Source organism: Gekko japonicus, unplaced genomic scaffold (genome assembly GCF_001447785.1).
Source record: "Gekko japonicus isolate JY-2015 unplaced genomic scaffold, Gekko_japonicus_V1.1 scaffold1597, whole genome shotgun sequence".
NCBI classification, from domain to species: Eukaryota; Metazoa; Chordata; class Lepidosauria; order Squamata; family Gekkonidae; genus Gekko; species Gekko japonicus.
The window spans coordinates 44897-62319 of NW_015169222.1; the positions used below are offsets into that span (position 1 = coordinate 44897).

The 17423-nt window shown below is 42.8% G+C and overlaps 1 protein-coding gene across 1 annotated transcript in view; it reads right to left on the reverse strand.

Annotated features, from left to right (window-relative positions):
* The window catches only part of GREB1 (growth regulation by estrogen in breast cancer 1), a gene marked incomplete at its 3' end in the record, with an annotated part of 118709 nt that overhangs the window by 41484 nt on the left and 59802 nt on the right, over window positions 1–17423 (reverse strand). Inside the window, exons 6-12 of the mRNA XM_015416407.1 lie at window positions 16441–16554; window positions 12506–12628; window positions 11543–11683; window positions 11240–11425; window positions 6159–6509; window positions 3391–3519; window positions 1131–1256 (exon numbers count right to left, since the gene is read on the reverse strand). Coding sequence (XP_015271893.1) covers window positions 1131–1256; window positions 3391–3519; window positions 6159–6509; window positions 11240–11425; window positions 11543–11683; window positions 12506–12628; window positions 16441–16554 — 1170 coding nt within the window. The remainder of the gene's footprint in view (window positions 1–1130; window positions 1257–3390; window positions 3520–6158; window positions 6510–11239; window positions 11426–11542; window positions 11684–12505; window positions 12629–16440; window positions 16555–17423) is intronic.

Here is a 17423-nt window from a genome sequence, read left to right on the forward strand (position 1 = left end):
CAGTAAATCTGTACATAAAATCCATCATAGGAAATATAGAAGCCTACAGAATGCATCAAGTCCAAAGTAGATATCCAACACTTTTCCTAGGTAGTATACAGTGTTTCAGACTTCTGGTCCTTCCTCAGGAACAAAGAGCCACAATAGAAAGTCTCATTCCAATTTCTTTACAAGACAATATTGTTCAGTTTCTTTATGGGCCAGGTCTCCTAAGCTTGAAAGTGCACCTCTCAAGGTTGCTACTATGTAGAATAGGACCAAAAATGGAGGCAAAAATTTCCTATGATGGATTTTATGTACAGATTTACTGCTGATAACATATGTGTTTCACTTTGCTGAAGTCTCTTTTTGTACATTTACTCTTGCAGGTATTTCAGCACACGGTTGTTTTGCTGCTACTTGTCAACCCCATAGAATTTTCAAAGCAAGAGACGTTGAGAGGTGGTTTGCCATTGCTTGCCTCGATGTCACAACCCTGGTATTCCTTGGAGGTCTCCCATCCAAACCCTGGCCAGGGCTGACCCTGCTTAGCCCCTCAGATCTGACAAGACCAGGCTAGCCTTTTCCTACTTAGCTGCTTTTTAATTGCAATTGATCATCATTGGGTAGTGCTTGGCCCAATTACCCCATGCAAGAGCATCAGTGGTGAGCACAAAAATTAATCTCAAGAACTGATGCCTTAATTGACATTGTAAATGGAGGATAGGTGATTGAACAACTACAAGAGAGTTGGCTTGAATGAGCAACGACTCATGGTAGGCTTAAAGGGGAGAGGACATTTTAAAGAACATTGCTGTGAAATCTAAGAGGTGCATCCTAGGATCTCTCGCAGAGGACTTACAATGCTATGGTCAGACTGTGCACATCTGCCTGAAATCTGTATGGTGCACTATGGAGTTCCAACAGATTAGAAGGTGTCCCTTTCATCTCAAGTGGTAGTTTCAGGTTGAGACTAATGAGTTGGGTTTGAATGTGGGAAATGAAATACTGTCAGATCCCTTCTGAACTCTAAAATAACTGTCTTTCAGATGTGTTCTCACTGAGCTAAAAGGCCTCCTTGAACTCTGTGAAGGGAAGGAAGACTACAAATGTGAAAAGGTTGACATTGGCTCCTCCTACACAGAACTTACTTGTACACCCAGCTGCTCCAGCTACGTCCACCGTTGTCGGTTTATTGACTGAAGCCGGGAGAGATGACGAAATGTGCCCTCGATTTTCTTGACAAAATTTGTCCAGCAAAACATCAATATCCCCATCTAGTCAACCAAAAGAAAAACGCCATCATAAAAAAGTTTTCAGAAACCCTTCCTTACAAGGGATGCAAAATAATTAAAGACAGTGGACATGAAGCACTGTAAGTGGTATGTGAAACCAGGTTTAGTTTTCCAACTACAGCTTGCTCACTGAGGTGGCCAAAGTGGCTCTTTGTGGTGTCATTTGAAAGCTGCTTACAAATATTGCCTTAATTGAATAAAGGGGCCTGGATCCTGTATGTTCCATCCTTCACTGCGTACAAGACGTTCTATCCCTTTCGCTGGCAGTTTTGCAGATCTGAATGCATTATTTATTCTTAAATATGTTTTCCTGTAAAGTTTCGCTCAGAATGCTGAGCTACATGCAACTGGGAGGCCTTTTCTCATTAACATTTTATTGGTAGGATTAAAACAATAAAACAAATATAACAATAAAAATCTACATAAAGGTCATAAGAACAGTTATACATTCAAACCAACACACTAATTACAAAAAAGGTAAGCTTTAAAGAATGATACATTCTTCAATAAATCTTTGAACAAAGTAACTTATTTTAGCCTCAATTTGTAATTGATGCCTGTACTGTTTGTTGCTTTAGATACAACCAAGTGTCTTCTGCCCTCAAGAATATCTGTAGACATTCAATGATATATCTAATCCTATTAAACACAAAGTACTACCCACAAATCAAGTTTTTTACCAAAGCCTACTTACTATACTTTATTTGAACCATAAAAAATCCTCACAACCATTTAACATAGTTATCCCAGGATGCTGAGATAAATTTTTTGTCTGATAGAGCTTCTAAAATTGGCATCCATTTAGCTTCAAACCCAAAATGTACGACGTTCCTTTTATTTCTGTTAACTTTATCAGTGATGCTTTCCATAATGAACTGATTCCACAGCTTCTGGGAGGCCTTTTCAATGGCGTACCCCTTGCAGCAATGCAACTCTGGCAAACTGAAACTGAAGGGGATCTGAGACATACATGGGGCTGCAGCCAGCCTTCCTCACTACCTCAGGCTGCACTATTTCCAGGGAAGGCCAGATCCCCTCCAGTTGATTTGCACAGGGAGGAGCAGTAACATCATCGCTGAGGAAGTCTGGTTCCCTTAAACACCTTGGTCGGTGAAACTTGGTCTGAAGAAGTTAGCTCCTTCCCCTCTTTAAGAAGAAATTACTCTTCCCCCCTTGAAATAACTTGCCGTGCTCAAAAGTCATCGTAGCTAAAGGAGGATTTTTAAAAAACCAAACTAAAATATACCTGAAAATAAGTTCCCATTATTTAAAGGGACATTGTCATGTCTTCAATTCAAAGCCTCTTCTTTTGAAAAAATTCTTAGTTAAAATCAGTGCTCTGTACTACTGTACTCACTGGCCCCCATTCTAGCTATAACTCTGGAGGTGCATCCCAGAATGTGGGGGTCCCAGGATGCATTTGAGATGGTAGAAATTCCTTAGCAGCCCACTGGAACTATGTAGAACATACAGCAGAGGATGAGTGATTTGTCCTGACTCCTGTCTGCAGCAGCTCTTGTTTTCAGATCTTTCTTGCAACCTTGTTGGCTCACATGAGCCATGGAGATTTCTTAACTACACAGTGATTTGTTGGACAGTCTGTCAGAGGTTGCTGCTGCCTCAGGAATAATAGTAATCAACGGCGGTAGTTGTCAAGCTGCTGTTTGCATTGCTGCAAAATAAAGCCGCTGAATAGACTAGAACAATGATCCTCAGTGTGGTCCCATGGTGCCCACTAATGTGTTTCTTGGTGTCCACTTTCTTCTTCCCCAAAACAAAGAGCCAATCATGGCTTTCCTCAACATAATGGAGCAGGAGGTGTTTCAGAAGCCCCCAGTAGGCATCACCTTTGAGTCTGCAGGAAGAATCCATTGCAAAATAGCGGCCCCTATCGTAGGACTTGGCTTGGCTTGGAACCCCTCAACATTTTATGACTGCCCCCGTAGTAGCCATTTTGTGAATGACCCTACCTCCCATAGCTGTCATTTTGCGATGGGACACCATACAATTTCTGTCTCAGTGTACAAAATCTCATCAGATAGCTAGATTCTCAGAAATGATCAGAATCTATGTATTCTTAGAAAGTCTTTAAACAGCTGTCTCTGTATAGAGTTACCTGGGCAGAGAGTACTGAAGAAGGCCCCTAGGGCATCTACTTTCCCAGTCACCAGTTCATAACTAACTTCTTTCTGGTATTCTGTTGGAGAGAGCATGCTCTCAGATAATATTCTTGCTTGGTATTTCCCTAAGACACAGAGGAAGGAGTCAAATGAGCTGTTATTTATTTAAATATTTGATGTGCAATTTAAATTTAATCCATTAATAGTTATCAGACCCTTTCTCACTAACACTTGGATCAATTGCATAAATTGTACAAAGCCTTACCAAATACCCAATTTAAAACAGACTATGAAAAAAGAAAGAAACGTCTTTGGAACTGCAGTTTAATTTTGCTACAAGACTAGTTTGTAGGGTGGCTCTATTCTCCACTTTTCTTCTGCCACATCATGTCAGTCATTTAATTCCCTCCTGGAAATCAACTCAGAAAATCAGATCTTTGCTGACATCTAGAGGGGAAAAAATGTTTATTTCATAAGATTGTGTCCACATAGCAATGGCTGCTGTGCTATAGCAATCATTTGGTACCAGATTTTCCTGTGTGAATGACTGCTATTGCAGAAGGATACCACAATATCCAATTATGTGTAGATCCAGTGCTCCTGAAGAAGTAACTGTTAAATTCAGTTAAACCCATGAGGCAGTGTAGAACAGCTGGCTAAGAAAAAATGAAATCATGAAATGAGAGGTTCCTGGTTCAAACTTCACTAACAGTACTGTACTCAGCAGAATTATACCATTCTAATCCATGGATTTAAAAGAGTGTGGCTCTGCTTAGCAATGGCACTGCTGTAAGTGGACTTGGTCAAGCCACTCTCGGTTTCAGCACATCCTCTGCAACATGGGGATAACAAACCTAACCTACCTCACATGGCGTGTATGTGTGTGTGTGTGTGTGTGTATACACACACACACACAGTTTATGAACAATTGTTAACATTAAAAACAACGCTCAGTATTAAATTTTGGAACTATCACTAGCTGTTGGGCTTGATGGACTGCCTTGCTTCTTCTGCCCCATAGTTTGTCTAGCCAAACTCTAATGTCCAGGTAATCAAATCATGTAGCTGTATTGTGATATACCTGAGCCAAGGGCAGTGTGGCTTTTAGACCAAGGTTCTGTTATAAACTGCATGGGCAGACTTGTCATGCAGCCAAGCACATTACACCACTCACTGTGTGTTGTAAGCAATGGGAATCAATATTATCACCTTCTCCTCACCAATTAAAAGACAGAAGAAGAAGAGATTGGATTTATACCCCGCCCTTCACTACCTGAAGGTGTCTCAGAGCGGCTTACAAACTCCAGTCCTTTCCCTTCCCCTCCCCACAACATTCACCCTGTGAGCAATGCTCCCTCTAAGCTGTGGAGTCTTGTGAGCAAAAATTCTACTTTGTGAGTTACTGGCATTAAAGCTGTGAGTGAGCAATTTGGCCACTGCATAAATGAGTTTGCTCTGGAGCCATCCATCCTAAGCTAAGACAAAAATGTGTGAGCCAGAGGCTAAAAAATCATGAGCTAGCTCACACTAACTCAGCTTAGAGGGAACACTGCCTGTGGGGTAGGTGGGGCTGAGAGAGCTCTTGACAGAAACTGCTCTTTTTCAAGAACAGCTCTTATCAGAACTACAGCTTGCCCAAGGTCATCCAGCTAGGTGCAAGTGGAGGAGTGGGGAATCAAACCCAGTTCTCCCAGATTAGAGTCCACACACTTAACCACTATACCAAACCACTACACCAAAATTAAGGTCCTCGTCTCTGGCTCTGTGCCAACTCCCATGGAGATAAGAAGGGTAGCAACTGGGGACAGGGCTTTCTCAGTGGTGGCACCAAATTTTTAGAATATCCATCCCCTAGAGGTTCACCTGACACATGAGCTGTTGGCATTCAGGCATCAGGTCTAGCTTGCCCAGAGTTTTACCTCAACTTTTAGTAGGTTATTTTTAATCTCTTTTATGATCTAATGCCACTTTCCATCATGTTTTATGTAGGATTTAGCCTGCGTTCATACTGTTTTAATGTTGCTTCTGCCCATGGATACATTAGTTTTATTGGCTGCTGGATTTCTTTTAGTTTTATTTTGATTTGGTTGTTTAAAACTGAATTTCAATTTTTATTTTATATTATGTTGTTAGCCACCTCAAGTAGTTCACTGGAGAGGCAGCATTTTTTTCATTAAAATAATCAATGGCCCCGGTCACACGGCCCGGAAAACGTGGGGGGGAGGCGTGGCTATTTGCGGCACTGCAATTAGCCACGCGATAATGTGATCAGACACATGGTTCTGGCCCTCAGCATGTGCGTGGCAATGAAGACGGCCGGAGGGAAAAGCCACGCCGGCGCAATCACACCAAGGGAGTCCAGAGGCAGCCCGTGGCAAACCGTTTGAGGAGGTATTTTTTAATCGCGCATTTTCGGCGGCATGCCACGGGTGCGCTCCACTTGCCTGATGTTGTGGTGTGATCGCGCCAGGAAAATCCGCCATCCAATCGTGGCTCTCCTGCGGCAACTTCGCCATGTGAACGAGGCCGATAATAAACAATAATAATATTGTTAGCATAAGTTTTTTACAGGCTTTGTAACATTTAGAATCCCATGAAGAAAATCCAGTATATACATTATCATAGTTCTTGATAAACAAAGGCAATATGTCAGTGTGGGAAGAGTTTATGCCTCAGATGATGGAAACACTTGGACCTACATGGGGCCAACAGTCACAAACCACTAAAATTCTGGAATGCTCCATGTTTTCCCTTAGCAGCTCACCTGTGACAGCAATGCAAGAATCAATGGCTCTGTTTCGACAAGCGCATATGATCACCACATAATTGGTCTTCACTAACTTTCCCTCAATGAGCATCTTGAACATTTCTGAGATCCCTTCAGCTAAAGAGTAGCTGCACTCAATGATGTGAACACTGTCGTTACAGGAACTGGCTGCCAGTCCCGCTAGCCAGGGAAGTTGAGCAGATGTCACTGGTGCAATCGGGCCGGGAACCTGAGGAAAAGCCTGTGGGATGGCTTGTTGATACTGACGGATTTCAGAAAGATGTGACTCCCTCCATGAACGCATGAAGATCTGCTCCAAGTCCTCAATCAAAGGAACCTGGTCTGAAGCTACAGAAAGATGGCATCATAAACAAAAATGTCATCAAAAGAAGAAAAAAATCAAGAATTAATCTTTTTTATCAATAGTAGCCTGTAAACAAAAGCTCTCCTGGTCAGACAGGTTTCAGCTGATCAAATCCTTTGTTCTCCCTAAATTATTATTCCTCTTTCACGCAATCCCTATAGAAATACCTCTCAAATTACTAAAACAGTGGCAGACTACTATCAACGGATTTCTTTGGCAATGTAAGAGACTGAGGATCAGCTTTGCTACTTTAAGACTGTGCAACACGAAGGGTGGATTGAATTATCCTGACATATCGTCATACTATAAAACATCCCTCCTAATGAACATGGTTGAACTGCTATTAATTAGAGAACATGCTGACTGGATAAAAGCATTAAAATCAATCCTCGGCCCCATGACTGTTCAAGAGGCAATATGGAATTGCTCCATTCTCTCCCTATTCCAATCAAGCAAAATATCTTCCTTACAGCAATACTTAAGAAGTGGGACTCTCTTAAAGCTAAATTGGTTCCAAAGCTATCTAGAGACTCTTCATTTCTACAACAAGATTGGTTTCCTGCTGGTAAAGATTCTCATACAATTCAAGTTTGGAGACAGGCAAAGGTTACGCGCCTGACTGACATCTCTTCGAATCAAGGCATATTGGCTAAATCAATATGGGAGCAGAAAATACAACACACGATCTCATGGTATTTCTGTTTACAGTTGAGTCACATGGTAATGCAATTGCAAATTCCTGACTTTTTGGGAAAAAAACCAATTTGATTTTGAATGTCTCCTGAACTGCTCAGATTCTGGTAAAAAAGGACTAATGACAAAGGTCTATGATATATTAATCTGAGTCAGTAATGTAAATTATCTAAACTACCAACTGACATGGCAGCATAACTGCAATATTACTCTTACAGACGACCAGTGGTCCAGTGTCTGGTCATCCTCTTTATTTACCTCCTCTGTCCTCGGCACCAAACTGCAGTCTTACAAGATCCTAACAAAATGCTACCTCACTCCCAAGAAATAAGCACTAATGACATCATCACACTCCCCTCTATGCTGGAAGAGATGTGAAGAGGTGGGATCTTATGCTCACTGCTGGTGGCAGTGTAAATTTATTAAGGAATTTTGGTGTGACATACTTTCTCAAATAAAACTTCTAACTGGATACGAGGTTCCATTATTACCAGAAATACTATTTCTGAACTATTGGCAGGATGTAACCATTCCTATAATCAGATGTGAACTAATTAATAGTCTTCTAGTGGCAGCAAAGGCAGTGATTGCCCTTAAATGGAAATCACAATCTGTTTCTACAAGATCTCTCTGGTACAACAAGGTCTGGGAGCACTTTGTTCTGGAAAAAATCTCAGACCATCTTCTCCAATCTGAGATTTCTCTGAAAATGACTCGGTTCATGGAAAAATGATTTCCATTTCTTGAATATGTCACTACAAATAATATTAGTCCATATGATCCCTCTCACCAGACGCTGCTGCATCTTTAAATATCAAGTACTCATCTAGCTAGGATAGATTTGTTATATCATTGATTGGTGCAATGCTTGGCCATGCAGTGCTTACTGGCACTGATAGACAACTCTGTTTATGATGCACATGTATGTAATTTACTGTTTTACTTATTGCTAGTATATTCATTGGAGCTGCGGTGGCTCAAGTGGTTAACACGCTGAACTGCAGGCTGTGGAAGGGCAGTAGTTCAGCAGTTCGAGACCCGGGGGCCGCATGATGGAGTGAGCTCCCGTCTCTAGTTCCAGCTCCTGCCAACCTAGCAGTGTGAAAGCAAGAAATTGCAAGTAGATAAATAGGTACCACTTCGGTGGGAAGGTAACAGCGTTCCATGCGCCTCTGTGTTTAGTCATGCTGGCCACATGACCACGGAAACATCTTCAGACAGTGTTGGCTCTTCGGCTTTGAAACGGAGATGAGCACCGCAACCCTAGAGTCGGACTCGACTGGCTTTGGAGCAAGGGAACCTTTACCTTTACAGTATATTCACTAAGTTCAATTACTATAGCTCACTGATTGTAATTACTTCCTAGTTGTGTTTCAAACCTTGTAAAATATTAATAAACATTTTTAAAAAATTTAAAAGGAGCATGACAACAAATATTAAGATAGATTCAGGGGGGTACTGATGAAGTGTGCACGCACATTAAAGAGTATTTCCAGAATTAAACTTTGTTGGTATTAAAGGTGCCACTGAACTCAAACTTTGTTCTCAACAAATATTATTGGTTTTATACCTTTTGGAGATAAATGGGGGTCAATTTCCATGAGACAAGAGTTCACATGATTTGAAATGCTGGGGACCCTGGACCCAGTCTGTGAACTCTGTCGCAGTTGTGCATTATTTGATTGTTCTCTTTTGTTCGTTCAGTATGCTGATTTTTGCCCTGGCCAGAACCACGGAAGTGGGCAGAATGAGCTTTAGCATTTCCCCCTCACATTGTTACCCAAAACAGAAACATTTCAGGGGGAGAGTTGTTTGGCCCATTGCTTGAAATGTGGCTTCTTGAAATAGTTTTCCCATGTCAGAGGGGAAATACAGCATGGGATTTTAGAGGCTGGGTTTATAGCAGTATTGATGATAGACCAGAAGGCCTTATTATCGTTGTTATTAATAGCTGAAATGAGATATCCCCATTCCTTATTGAGGGCCATCCGTCTCCTCATTTTGATCAGTTCTCTGCACATTTTCTTCAGTTCCATCAGCTCTCGAAGGGCTGATATTGTACAGCTACTTTTGAACTCACGATGCTTCTGTTGAATCCACCTTTTAATTCTTTTACAGTCACTATTAAACCAGCTATTCTTCTTAACTTCGAAGAGTATCCTATCAAGGCACTTTTTCACGTAAAGGGGTCTGAACAATTTTAATACCTCATCCAAATTATGCAAACAGTTGAGCACTGAATCAGACTGCAAGACCCTGAATGAGACCGCAAGACTATTAGAAGGGATGGAACCCATTATGGTTTGAGCCTTGTCACTAGTGTTGGAGCTTCAGCATAATCGACAAACTTTATTTTGATTTTGAGAAAGAGGGAAGCTGTGTGCTAGAATAGGGTAATGTTCTAAAGATAAATCTATAGAAAAGGAGACTTGTAATCACCAACTTTTAGGAACTCAAAGTGGGAGAGATAGTCAAGAGGGGCCAGAATATAATCTATTACACTGGATCCTTTGGGACACACATAAGTGAAATCACTGGCTCCATCAACCTCTGAGTAGCCATTCAATGGAATAAAGTTTCTCTGAATTGCAAATTTAACCAGCTCCAAACCACCTCTGTTTATTATATCGTCCTTAGATTTCCTATTATGCCAAGCAGGGCTGAGAAATTCATCATTATCAGGACCTAATAGTTTAGAGACAAGTGTATAATCATCACTGCCGATCCTTGCATTAAAGTCACCCGCTAGTACAAAGGGGTCCCTCGGAAAAGAAGCCTGCAAGTCATTGACAATTTTTCCCAGATGGTCCCATCTCTGAATCACTATAGTAGGAGTGGGTAGAGGAATGTAAACAGCGGAAAGGATAACTGTCACGTTATCCAACTTAAATAAAAAAGCAATTATCATCATCTGCCACCAGGAGGTCGCAAGGTCCTATATTCAAAGTAATTGAAATTAAACAAGCTAGGCCCCTCATGGCCTCCCCCCCCCCAGACCTATAAGGTGCTCTTTGATAGAGAGTAAGATAACCAGGATAGGTTCATCCATTAACCAGGTCTGCTGAAGAAGTAAAATAACAAAAGAAGCCATAAAAGCTTTGGTATCTTTACAATAAACTCTCGAGGCCCAGCCAGCTATATTCCAACTCAGAATATGAAGTCCACGAGTCCCAGTTAGTCAGATTTTAGTTATTGAAATATCTAGTGCTAGCAACTTGGGAGTATTCCCTGAATTAATTATAATATTTGGCTCAAGAGGAATAGGGATTTTCCCTCTTGTTGGGTTTGGGTCAACAAAGTAACCATGGCTGAAATAATACCTATAAAATGTGGCGTTCCAGGACTAGCAAATATCCCTTCCCTCATGTCAGGTTTCATTGTAAAAATTATTTCTTTCGCCCCATCCATCAGTCTTCATAATCAAAAGCATATCAAAGATCAAGTCTGTATAAACTTCAGGCAACTACTTATTTCAGAATTAGAATTCACTCTCTTGTATCCATACATAAAATAGCCACATGTGGGCCAATCTGCGGATATCTAAATCCGCAGGTTGGGCCCATTCTGACAGAAAGGAGATTTTTCTCCAAACTTGGGGAACCACCCAAGTTTACAGAAAAGTCTTACCATTTACAAAAATTGCGGGTTTAACACCCCCCAAAACAATATCCGCACATGAGCAGATGCCTTACTTCAGCAGCCGACGCAGCAGCTCCCAACAGCTCTGCCAGCTGCTGTTAGAGAATGAGGGAGAGGGAAGAGAGCAGAGGTTGGGGTGCCTGCATCCACCTCCATGCGAGTTTCTTGCGAGTCCCTGTTTGTCTTAGATACTTAAATATTCTGCAACTATTTCTCCAACATTTTTTGAGACATGGCTTATTCTGTGTTTCATTTACAGTTACAACGTCAAAGAAGAACTTCTACTGCAACCACTATATCTTAAAGTTTCTTTCTCAGCGGTCATTTGCAATTCAAATCAATTCCTCTTTAATGGGACAGGAGTCAAAGGTGGAAAACTCACCCAATTGAACAAGGTAATAGACTGTTAGTAAAAGCTGCATTTCATCTGAAATCGGCTGTATTGTTGAGGCTCCATATTGCTCATAAGCCCTAGAGAGAGACTGTGAATTCTTGTAACACGTATACAAAAGGGGACTGACTATGACATCGTTAAGGTTCCCGCAAAGGTAAGGGAAGTTTCCATGCCCTGTGAAACAAAGCACAGTTGCATTGGATTCCACATGTGCAAGAGGAGAAAACAGAGTATAGGGTAAAAAGGAGAACACACTTCTTCAAAGTGCCTGTTTGAAACATTATGTGTTACCTTTGAATAGGACTGGCTTTGCTTTATATATTTTCAGTAGGTTATCAGGAACTGAAACTGGCTCTCCAGAGGTCACCACAGGAGATGACATAGGTCCTACCACGGCAGCATGAGGTAAACAGGAAAGCCCTCCTCCTGCCTCTAGGAATCAATGCAAAGGGTTTAGCCAGAACTAAATTATAACGGAAAAGTTAAGGGGAAAAATCATGTACTTACAAAAAATGTTGGCTCTGGGAAGAGAGAGGGGAGAATTCATTTATGCTTTCAAATGTCACATGACCAGAAAGGCCAAAGACTTTCGTGTAGGCATCACCAGTACTTGTTTATTCATTTATAATCTCTTCCAACTGTCTTTCTACCCAAAGATCCTCAAAATGGTTCACAAGTAAACTCAAATGTAAAACAATGATCTCATAACATTAATATAAAGGTAATACAAAACATCTAAAATAGACTGGAGAATGAAAATAACATGCAGTGTTCCTATTTAATCCAGTTTAAAAGCATACTAGAAATGAAAAGTATTTAACTGAGTCCTGAAACAATGAAGGCAGGAGTGAGCAAAAAAGCCCTCCCACCGGTCCCACCCAACCTAATTTCATCTAAGGCCAGTTCCCACAGGAAGACACTATGCATGACTTTAGAAACAGGGCAGGCTGGCAGGATATTCCAGACCTAAGCCAGATATGAACCCACAACCTGAACTTGAGCCTGAAAACAAGTTGAGGGCTAATGTAACCTGAAGTAGCACTGGTTTCACATTATTACTCCAGTGTGTCATAGTAAAGACCCTTGCAGCCTCATTTTAAACCTGTGGACATTTCTAGACCACACAGCCCCATCTAGAGCATGTTTCAGTAGTCTAATGCAGATGTTACCATGGCCTTGTGACTATGCTTTATGTTGGCTGTTTTCCCTAACACAACAGCTCAGTTCCTACTACAAAAAATATTCCTCACTTACCATTTTTATTTCGATAGGTGATCTGTGGGTTGGGTTGCAAATGCCAGGCTTCGTTAGACGATGGAGACTCTGGCGACCAGCCTTTGTGGCGTTTCTTTGGAGGCCCTGAATTTGTTAAAGTCCCTAGATGACATTGGTTAAAACAAATAATTACTGGCATAAAGATCTTCTCTGTCTGAATTACGTGCTTATTCTAAGTGTAACCTATAGGTTTGGCCCCCTGGTAGAATTTGTGAGGGTTTTTGTCCTCGAAGGGGAGTTTATAGGAGGTGGCCAAGGGATAAAAAGGAGGTTTATGAGGAAAGGAGGAGAGTTATGAGAAGAGAAGAAGAAGAGAAGAAGAGATTGGATTTATACCCCGCCCTTCACTTGGAGTCCCAGAGCGGCTGACAAACTCCTTTCCCTTCCCCTCCCCACACCAGACACCCTGTGAGGTGGGTGGGGCTGAGAGAGCTCTGACAGAAACTGCTCTTTTTCAAGTACAGCTGCGCCAGAGCTTGTGACTGACCCAAGGTCACATCAGCAGGTGCAGGTGGAGGAGTGGGGAATCAAACCCGGTTCCCTCAGATTAGAGTTCGCACACTTAACCACTACACCAAACTGGCAAAAGGAGATGAAACCCATCTGAGGAGAAGGAGGTGTTCTCTGTTCACAGCAGCACCATAGAAAGCCAAACAAACTGAAAGAAGATGGAATGTGGGAGCCTTGAGAACTCGGGAGGGAGATGTGTTAAAGACTCTGACTTCTGTGGTGCTAATTTTAAATTGTGTCGAGTTTTCGCCCAAATATGTGGGTCCAACATTGACTACCCATCCCTCTTTGTGGAATAAACTCTGCTTGTATTTTAAGTTTCATTTGCAAAGGATAAAAGGTGATTAGAGGGTCTGTGGGTTTATATTAAAACTGCCTTCCATGGAGATAGATCAAGATGGGTAGCCATGTTAGTCTGTCTGTAGCAGTAGAAAAGAACAAGAGTCCAAGAGCACCTTAAAGACTAACAGAATTTGTGGCAGGGCAGGGTATGAGCTGGGACTCACAAAAGCTCATACTCTGCCACAAGTTTTGTTAGTCTTTAAGGTGCTACTAGACTCTTGCTCTTTTTTACTACTAAAACTGCATTTTCCTTTTGTTGTAGTAGTACTACTACTACTACTACTACTACTACTACTACTACTACTACTACTACTAGTAGTAGTAGTAGTAATTCAGCTCTTGGTTAGGAGCAATAGAAGCCAATGAACTAGAAGTATTGCTACTTTCTTCTCCTCACTTCTCCCCCTTCCATTAACCAACCCAGCCAGAGCCCATAATTTCTTCCCTTAACTGAGGGGGGACGGGGCTGAGGTTATAGAGAACATTTAGTTTGTTTTACAGTTCTACCACAAGATGGCGGTATGCAACCACTTAAACTGCACTTGGGTCATGCATTCATCTTCCTCTAGCAGGAATGCTTCCCCCTCTCCCTATCGATAAAAATTAGTATCGTTAACCACGCCACCTCTTGGACATTTCCATTAATTCAGTAGCTTCTATTAAAAGGGGGAGAAAGCACGTATATCCATTTGTAAATGAACAAGCATTTGCTTCTGTGCACGCAGTGGAGTTTGGCCTTGGAATGAACAAACACAGAAACGGAAGGCTACACCAGTGCTGTCTGGAAAAGACTGCACTAGAGCTTCCTGTCCTGTACTTGTACTATGAGCAGGGAACTTTGATTCCTAGCACTATGTTCTCTGCGCAAAGAACAGGTACAGCATGAGAGGAGCTGCTCTTCTCTGCGACTGCTAGATTCTTTTCTGGCAGGCCCAGGACCATAAAGTGTTCTTGTTATGTTCTTCAGAAGTTACAGATTTACTGACTTCTGGTGACCCAGAAAATACAACTTAAAAAAAAAAAAAAGTCTGATCCGGACCCATTCCACTGGTCTTAAATGTTAATTTAGCAGCTTGTGTGAGCCAAGTGATTGCGTGAGCACAGCATTCAGTGAACGGAAGGGGGGCATTCAAATACCCACTCAGCCAGCTGGCTGGGTGATCTTAGGGCTCTCACTTTCCCTCAGCCTAATTTAGCTCACAGGACTGATGTCAGAATACAAATAAGGGGAGAATTATGTATTCCGCACTGATTAGTCTTTAACCTCCAGGGAAAGTTACCAGAGGGTTAACGGCAGTCAGAAGCCAGCCACTCTGGTGGTATCGCCAGTATTACAGGGGCAGTTTGGCCTGTTTTACTCCTGGGCTGTTTCAAAGTCCCGTCCCACCCCAATACCACCTGTCCCTAAGCACCCTGCAGGTAAGGGAGGGGGGGATATGATTGATAGATCTAAGCTATTTTCATTTGAACTGTCACAGAAATAACTATGTTGGAGTCTTTGAATCTTTCTCTTAATAAAGTTTATCTCATTTCAGGAAATAAAAGCCAGCCAGTTACACTGGACTAAAATTTATTCAGGCCATGATTCTACATACTAATTACTGTTTTCGCCAAGTAGCTTCCCTCTCACTAGTACGAAGGCATCAGTCACAAGAGTTGCTCTTCACACTTGTGGAGCGTGGGTAGACTAACCCCGGACAGAATTACTTCCGTGCAATGGATACAAAGGCTTGGGGGTCCAAAGATCCCAAATGTAGGAAGGCACTTACGCTTCTGCAGGGGGTTATAGCTGATTCCCCACCCTCATCTGCAACCTGTACGTATGCACACAAACACACATGCAGCAAAAAATGGTTGAGCAGTTTGGGGGGGGGTGTGAAATGGTGTGCTGCAGTTTGGAAGATATTGGTGACTCCTCCCATACAAATACATGAAGCAGCGTTCTTGGATCCAAGCAACAAGAACTGAGGAATCCGTTAGATTAACACCAGTGGGTCTAAGGGCAATCATGCGTTCATAATTTTTCTATATACATGTCGGTATAGTTACGGCATGTCACCCTGTAGAAGAAAGAACCTCACCTACTTTTTGACCATGTGTAAAATGTGATGTATACCATAAAGCCGAGGACCAAGTGCATCTCCCTGAGACATGCAAGAAGATTGTACGTGCCGTCAGGAAGCACCACTGATATACGTTGTACACAGTATTCTGTTTCTACAACATCCAAACTAATGCTAATTTATCTCAAGTATTGTGTTGTGAGGCTTCTCCCCCAGTGTCCCTGTGACTCGGTCCTTACCCATCTTGCCCCCGATTGGTGCAGAAATAGAAGGAGAGGAGGTACAACCTGGTCTCCCCTTTCTGGGGATGGTCCTTCCTTCCGTCAGGAAGTCTCCCTTCCCTGCTTCCTTCCCAGTCCAGCTGAGAAGCCTTCTTTTAAAGGACCTAACCCTGCCCTTTCCCTCCCAGGAAACCAATCAGGTCCCTCTCCCAGACTGACTGTCAGTCCTGCCCAGTCGAGTCCAGTCAGTTTCCAGAGCTGCCCCTTCTCCCACATCTACCCCTCCCTCCCCCCACTGGCTTCTTTCCAATCCCTCACGGGCAGTGGTCATGTCGTGGCCCAACCTGCCACCAGCCCTGGCCTGTCCCAGCTGCCAACTCCCAGCTTGGATTGTGGTTGCAGGCGGGAGCGTGGGTTTTGCCGGAGTCCTGCCTGCCTCTTTGGTGGCCTGGCGCTAAATGGAGGCCTGTCCTTGGTCCCTGCTGGCTTCCTGCTGCTGCTGTTTGCCACCGTCAGCACTGGTGACGAGGCAGCTGACAATGTGTTTCTCTGGGCTGCCAGGAAGGCTAGAGCTGCTTCCTGTTTTCCGGCTCTGTGGCACTTCTCATTGGCTGCAACTGCAGCACTTCTGCCAGCCCCCTGTAAGAGGCCAGGGTTAGGGCATCTCAGCCCTGAAGTGGGTCTTCCTACACAGAGTGGGGGGGGGTGGTTTGGGTCCAAGCCAGGCAAAGGCCCCAGACATTTATGTACATATTACTCTCAGTTCAGAAGAAGATACCTAATACTGATGGTCTTGTCACTGATGATAAATTGCTTTTTGCTGAATGCTGCTGGGGAGAGTCTTTGCCGTTGTAAACTGGGTAGCATACTGTTGATGGGAGTTGGTCTGATGCTGTGAGAATGAAAAGGAAAGGAAATTGGAAACATACACATTGAACAGCTTACATTACTAAGCTATCTGCCTTCACCTTTCTTTTCAGTATTTCATGGAGTATCTCTACTGAACTCAACAGAGTTATCTCCTCTAAACAATCATTTAAGGTCAGATGCCATTATATCTATATATCTAATTCTCAACAGTCCCCTCTGCGTGCGGATACTTATTTCCGCAAACAGAGGGCACACTCTCCCCCAACAGGTTTTTCTACAGACTCAGGGGACTCTGTGATTCTGAAGAAAAATCCAAAAAGTTTAAAAAAAAAAGCAGGGAGGGTTGAATTCCCCCCCAATGGCTTTTGAAATGGCCACCACAGGGGTCTTCTCCAGGCCCTGCCACGTTGACAGTAAGACATAGACTGGCTGATAGCCAGAGAGACAGAGAGAGATGATGATGATGATGATGGTGATGGTGATGATGATGATGAAGAAGAAGTGAAGAGATAGGATTTGTACCCCATCCTTCCCTCGGAGTCTCAGAGCAGCTTACAAACTCCTTTCCCTTCCCCTCCCCACAACAGACACCCTGTGAAGTAGGTGGGGCTGAAAGAGCTCTTTCCAGGACTGTCCTTGAGAGAACAGCTCTGACAGAACTATGGCTTGCCCAAGGTCATCCAGCAGCTGCAAGTGGAGGAGTGGGGAATCAAACCCGATTCTCCCAGATTAGAGTCCATGAACTTAACCACTACACCAAACTGGCCTGTGGGGGAAGAGAGCCAGAAGCAAAAGAAGAACTGGAGCTGGGATTGGGGAGGATTCCTCCTGCAGTGTGAATGGCTAAATAGCAGGGGTTTGGGTTAAAAAGGCAGGGGGGGGAGGACAGAT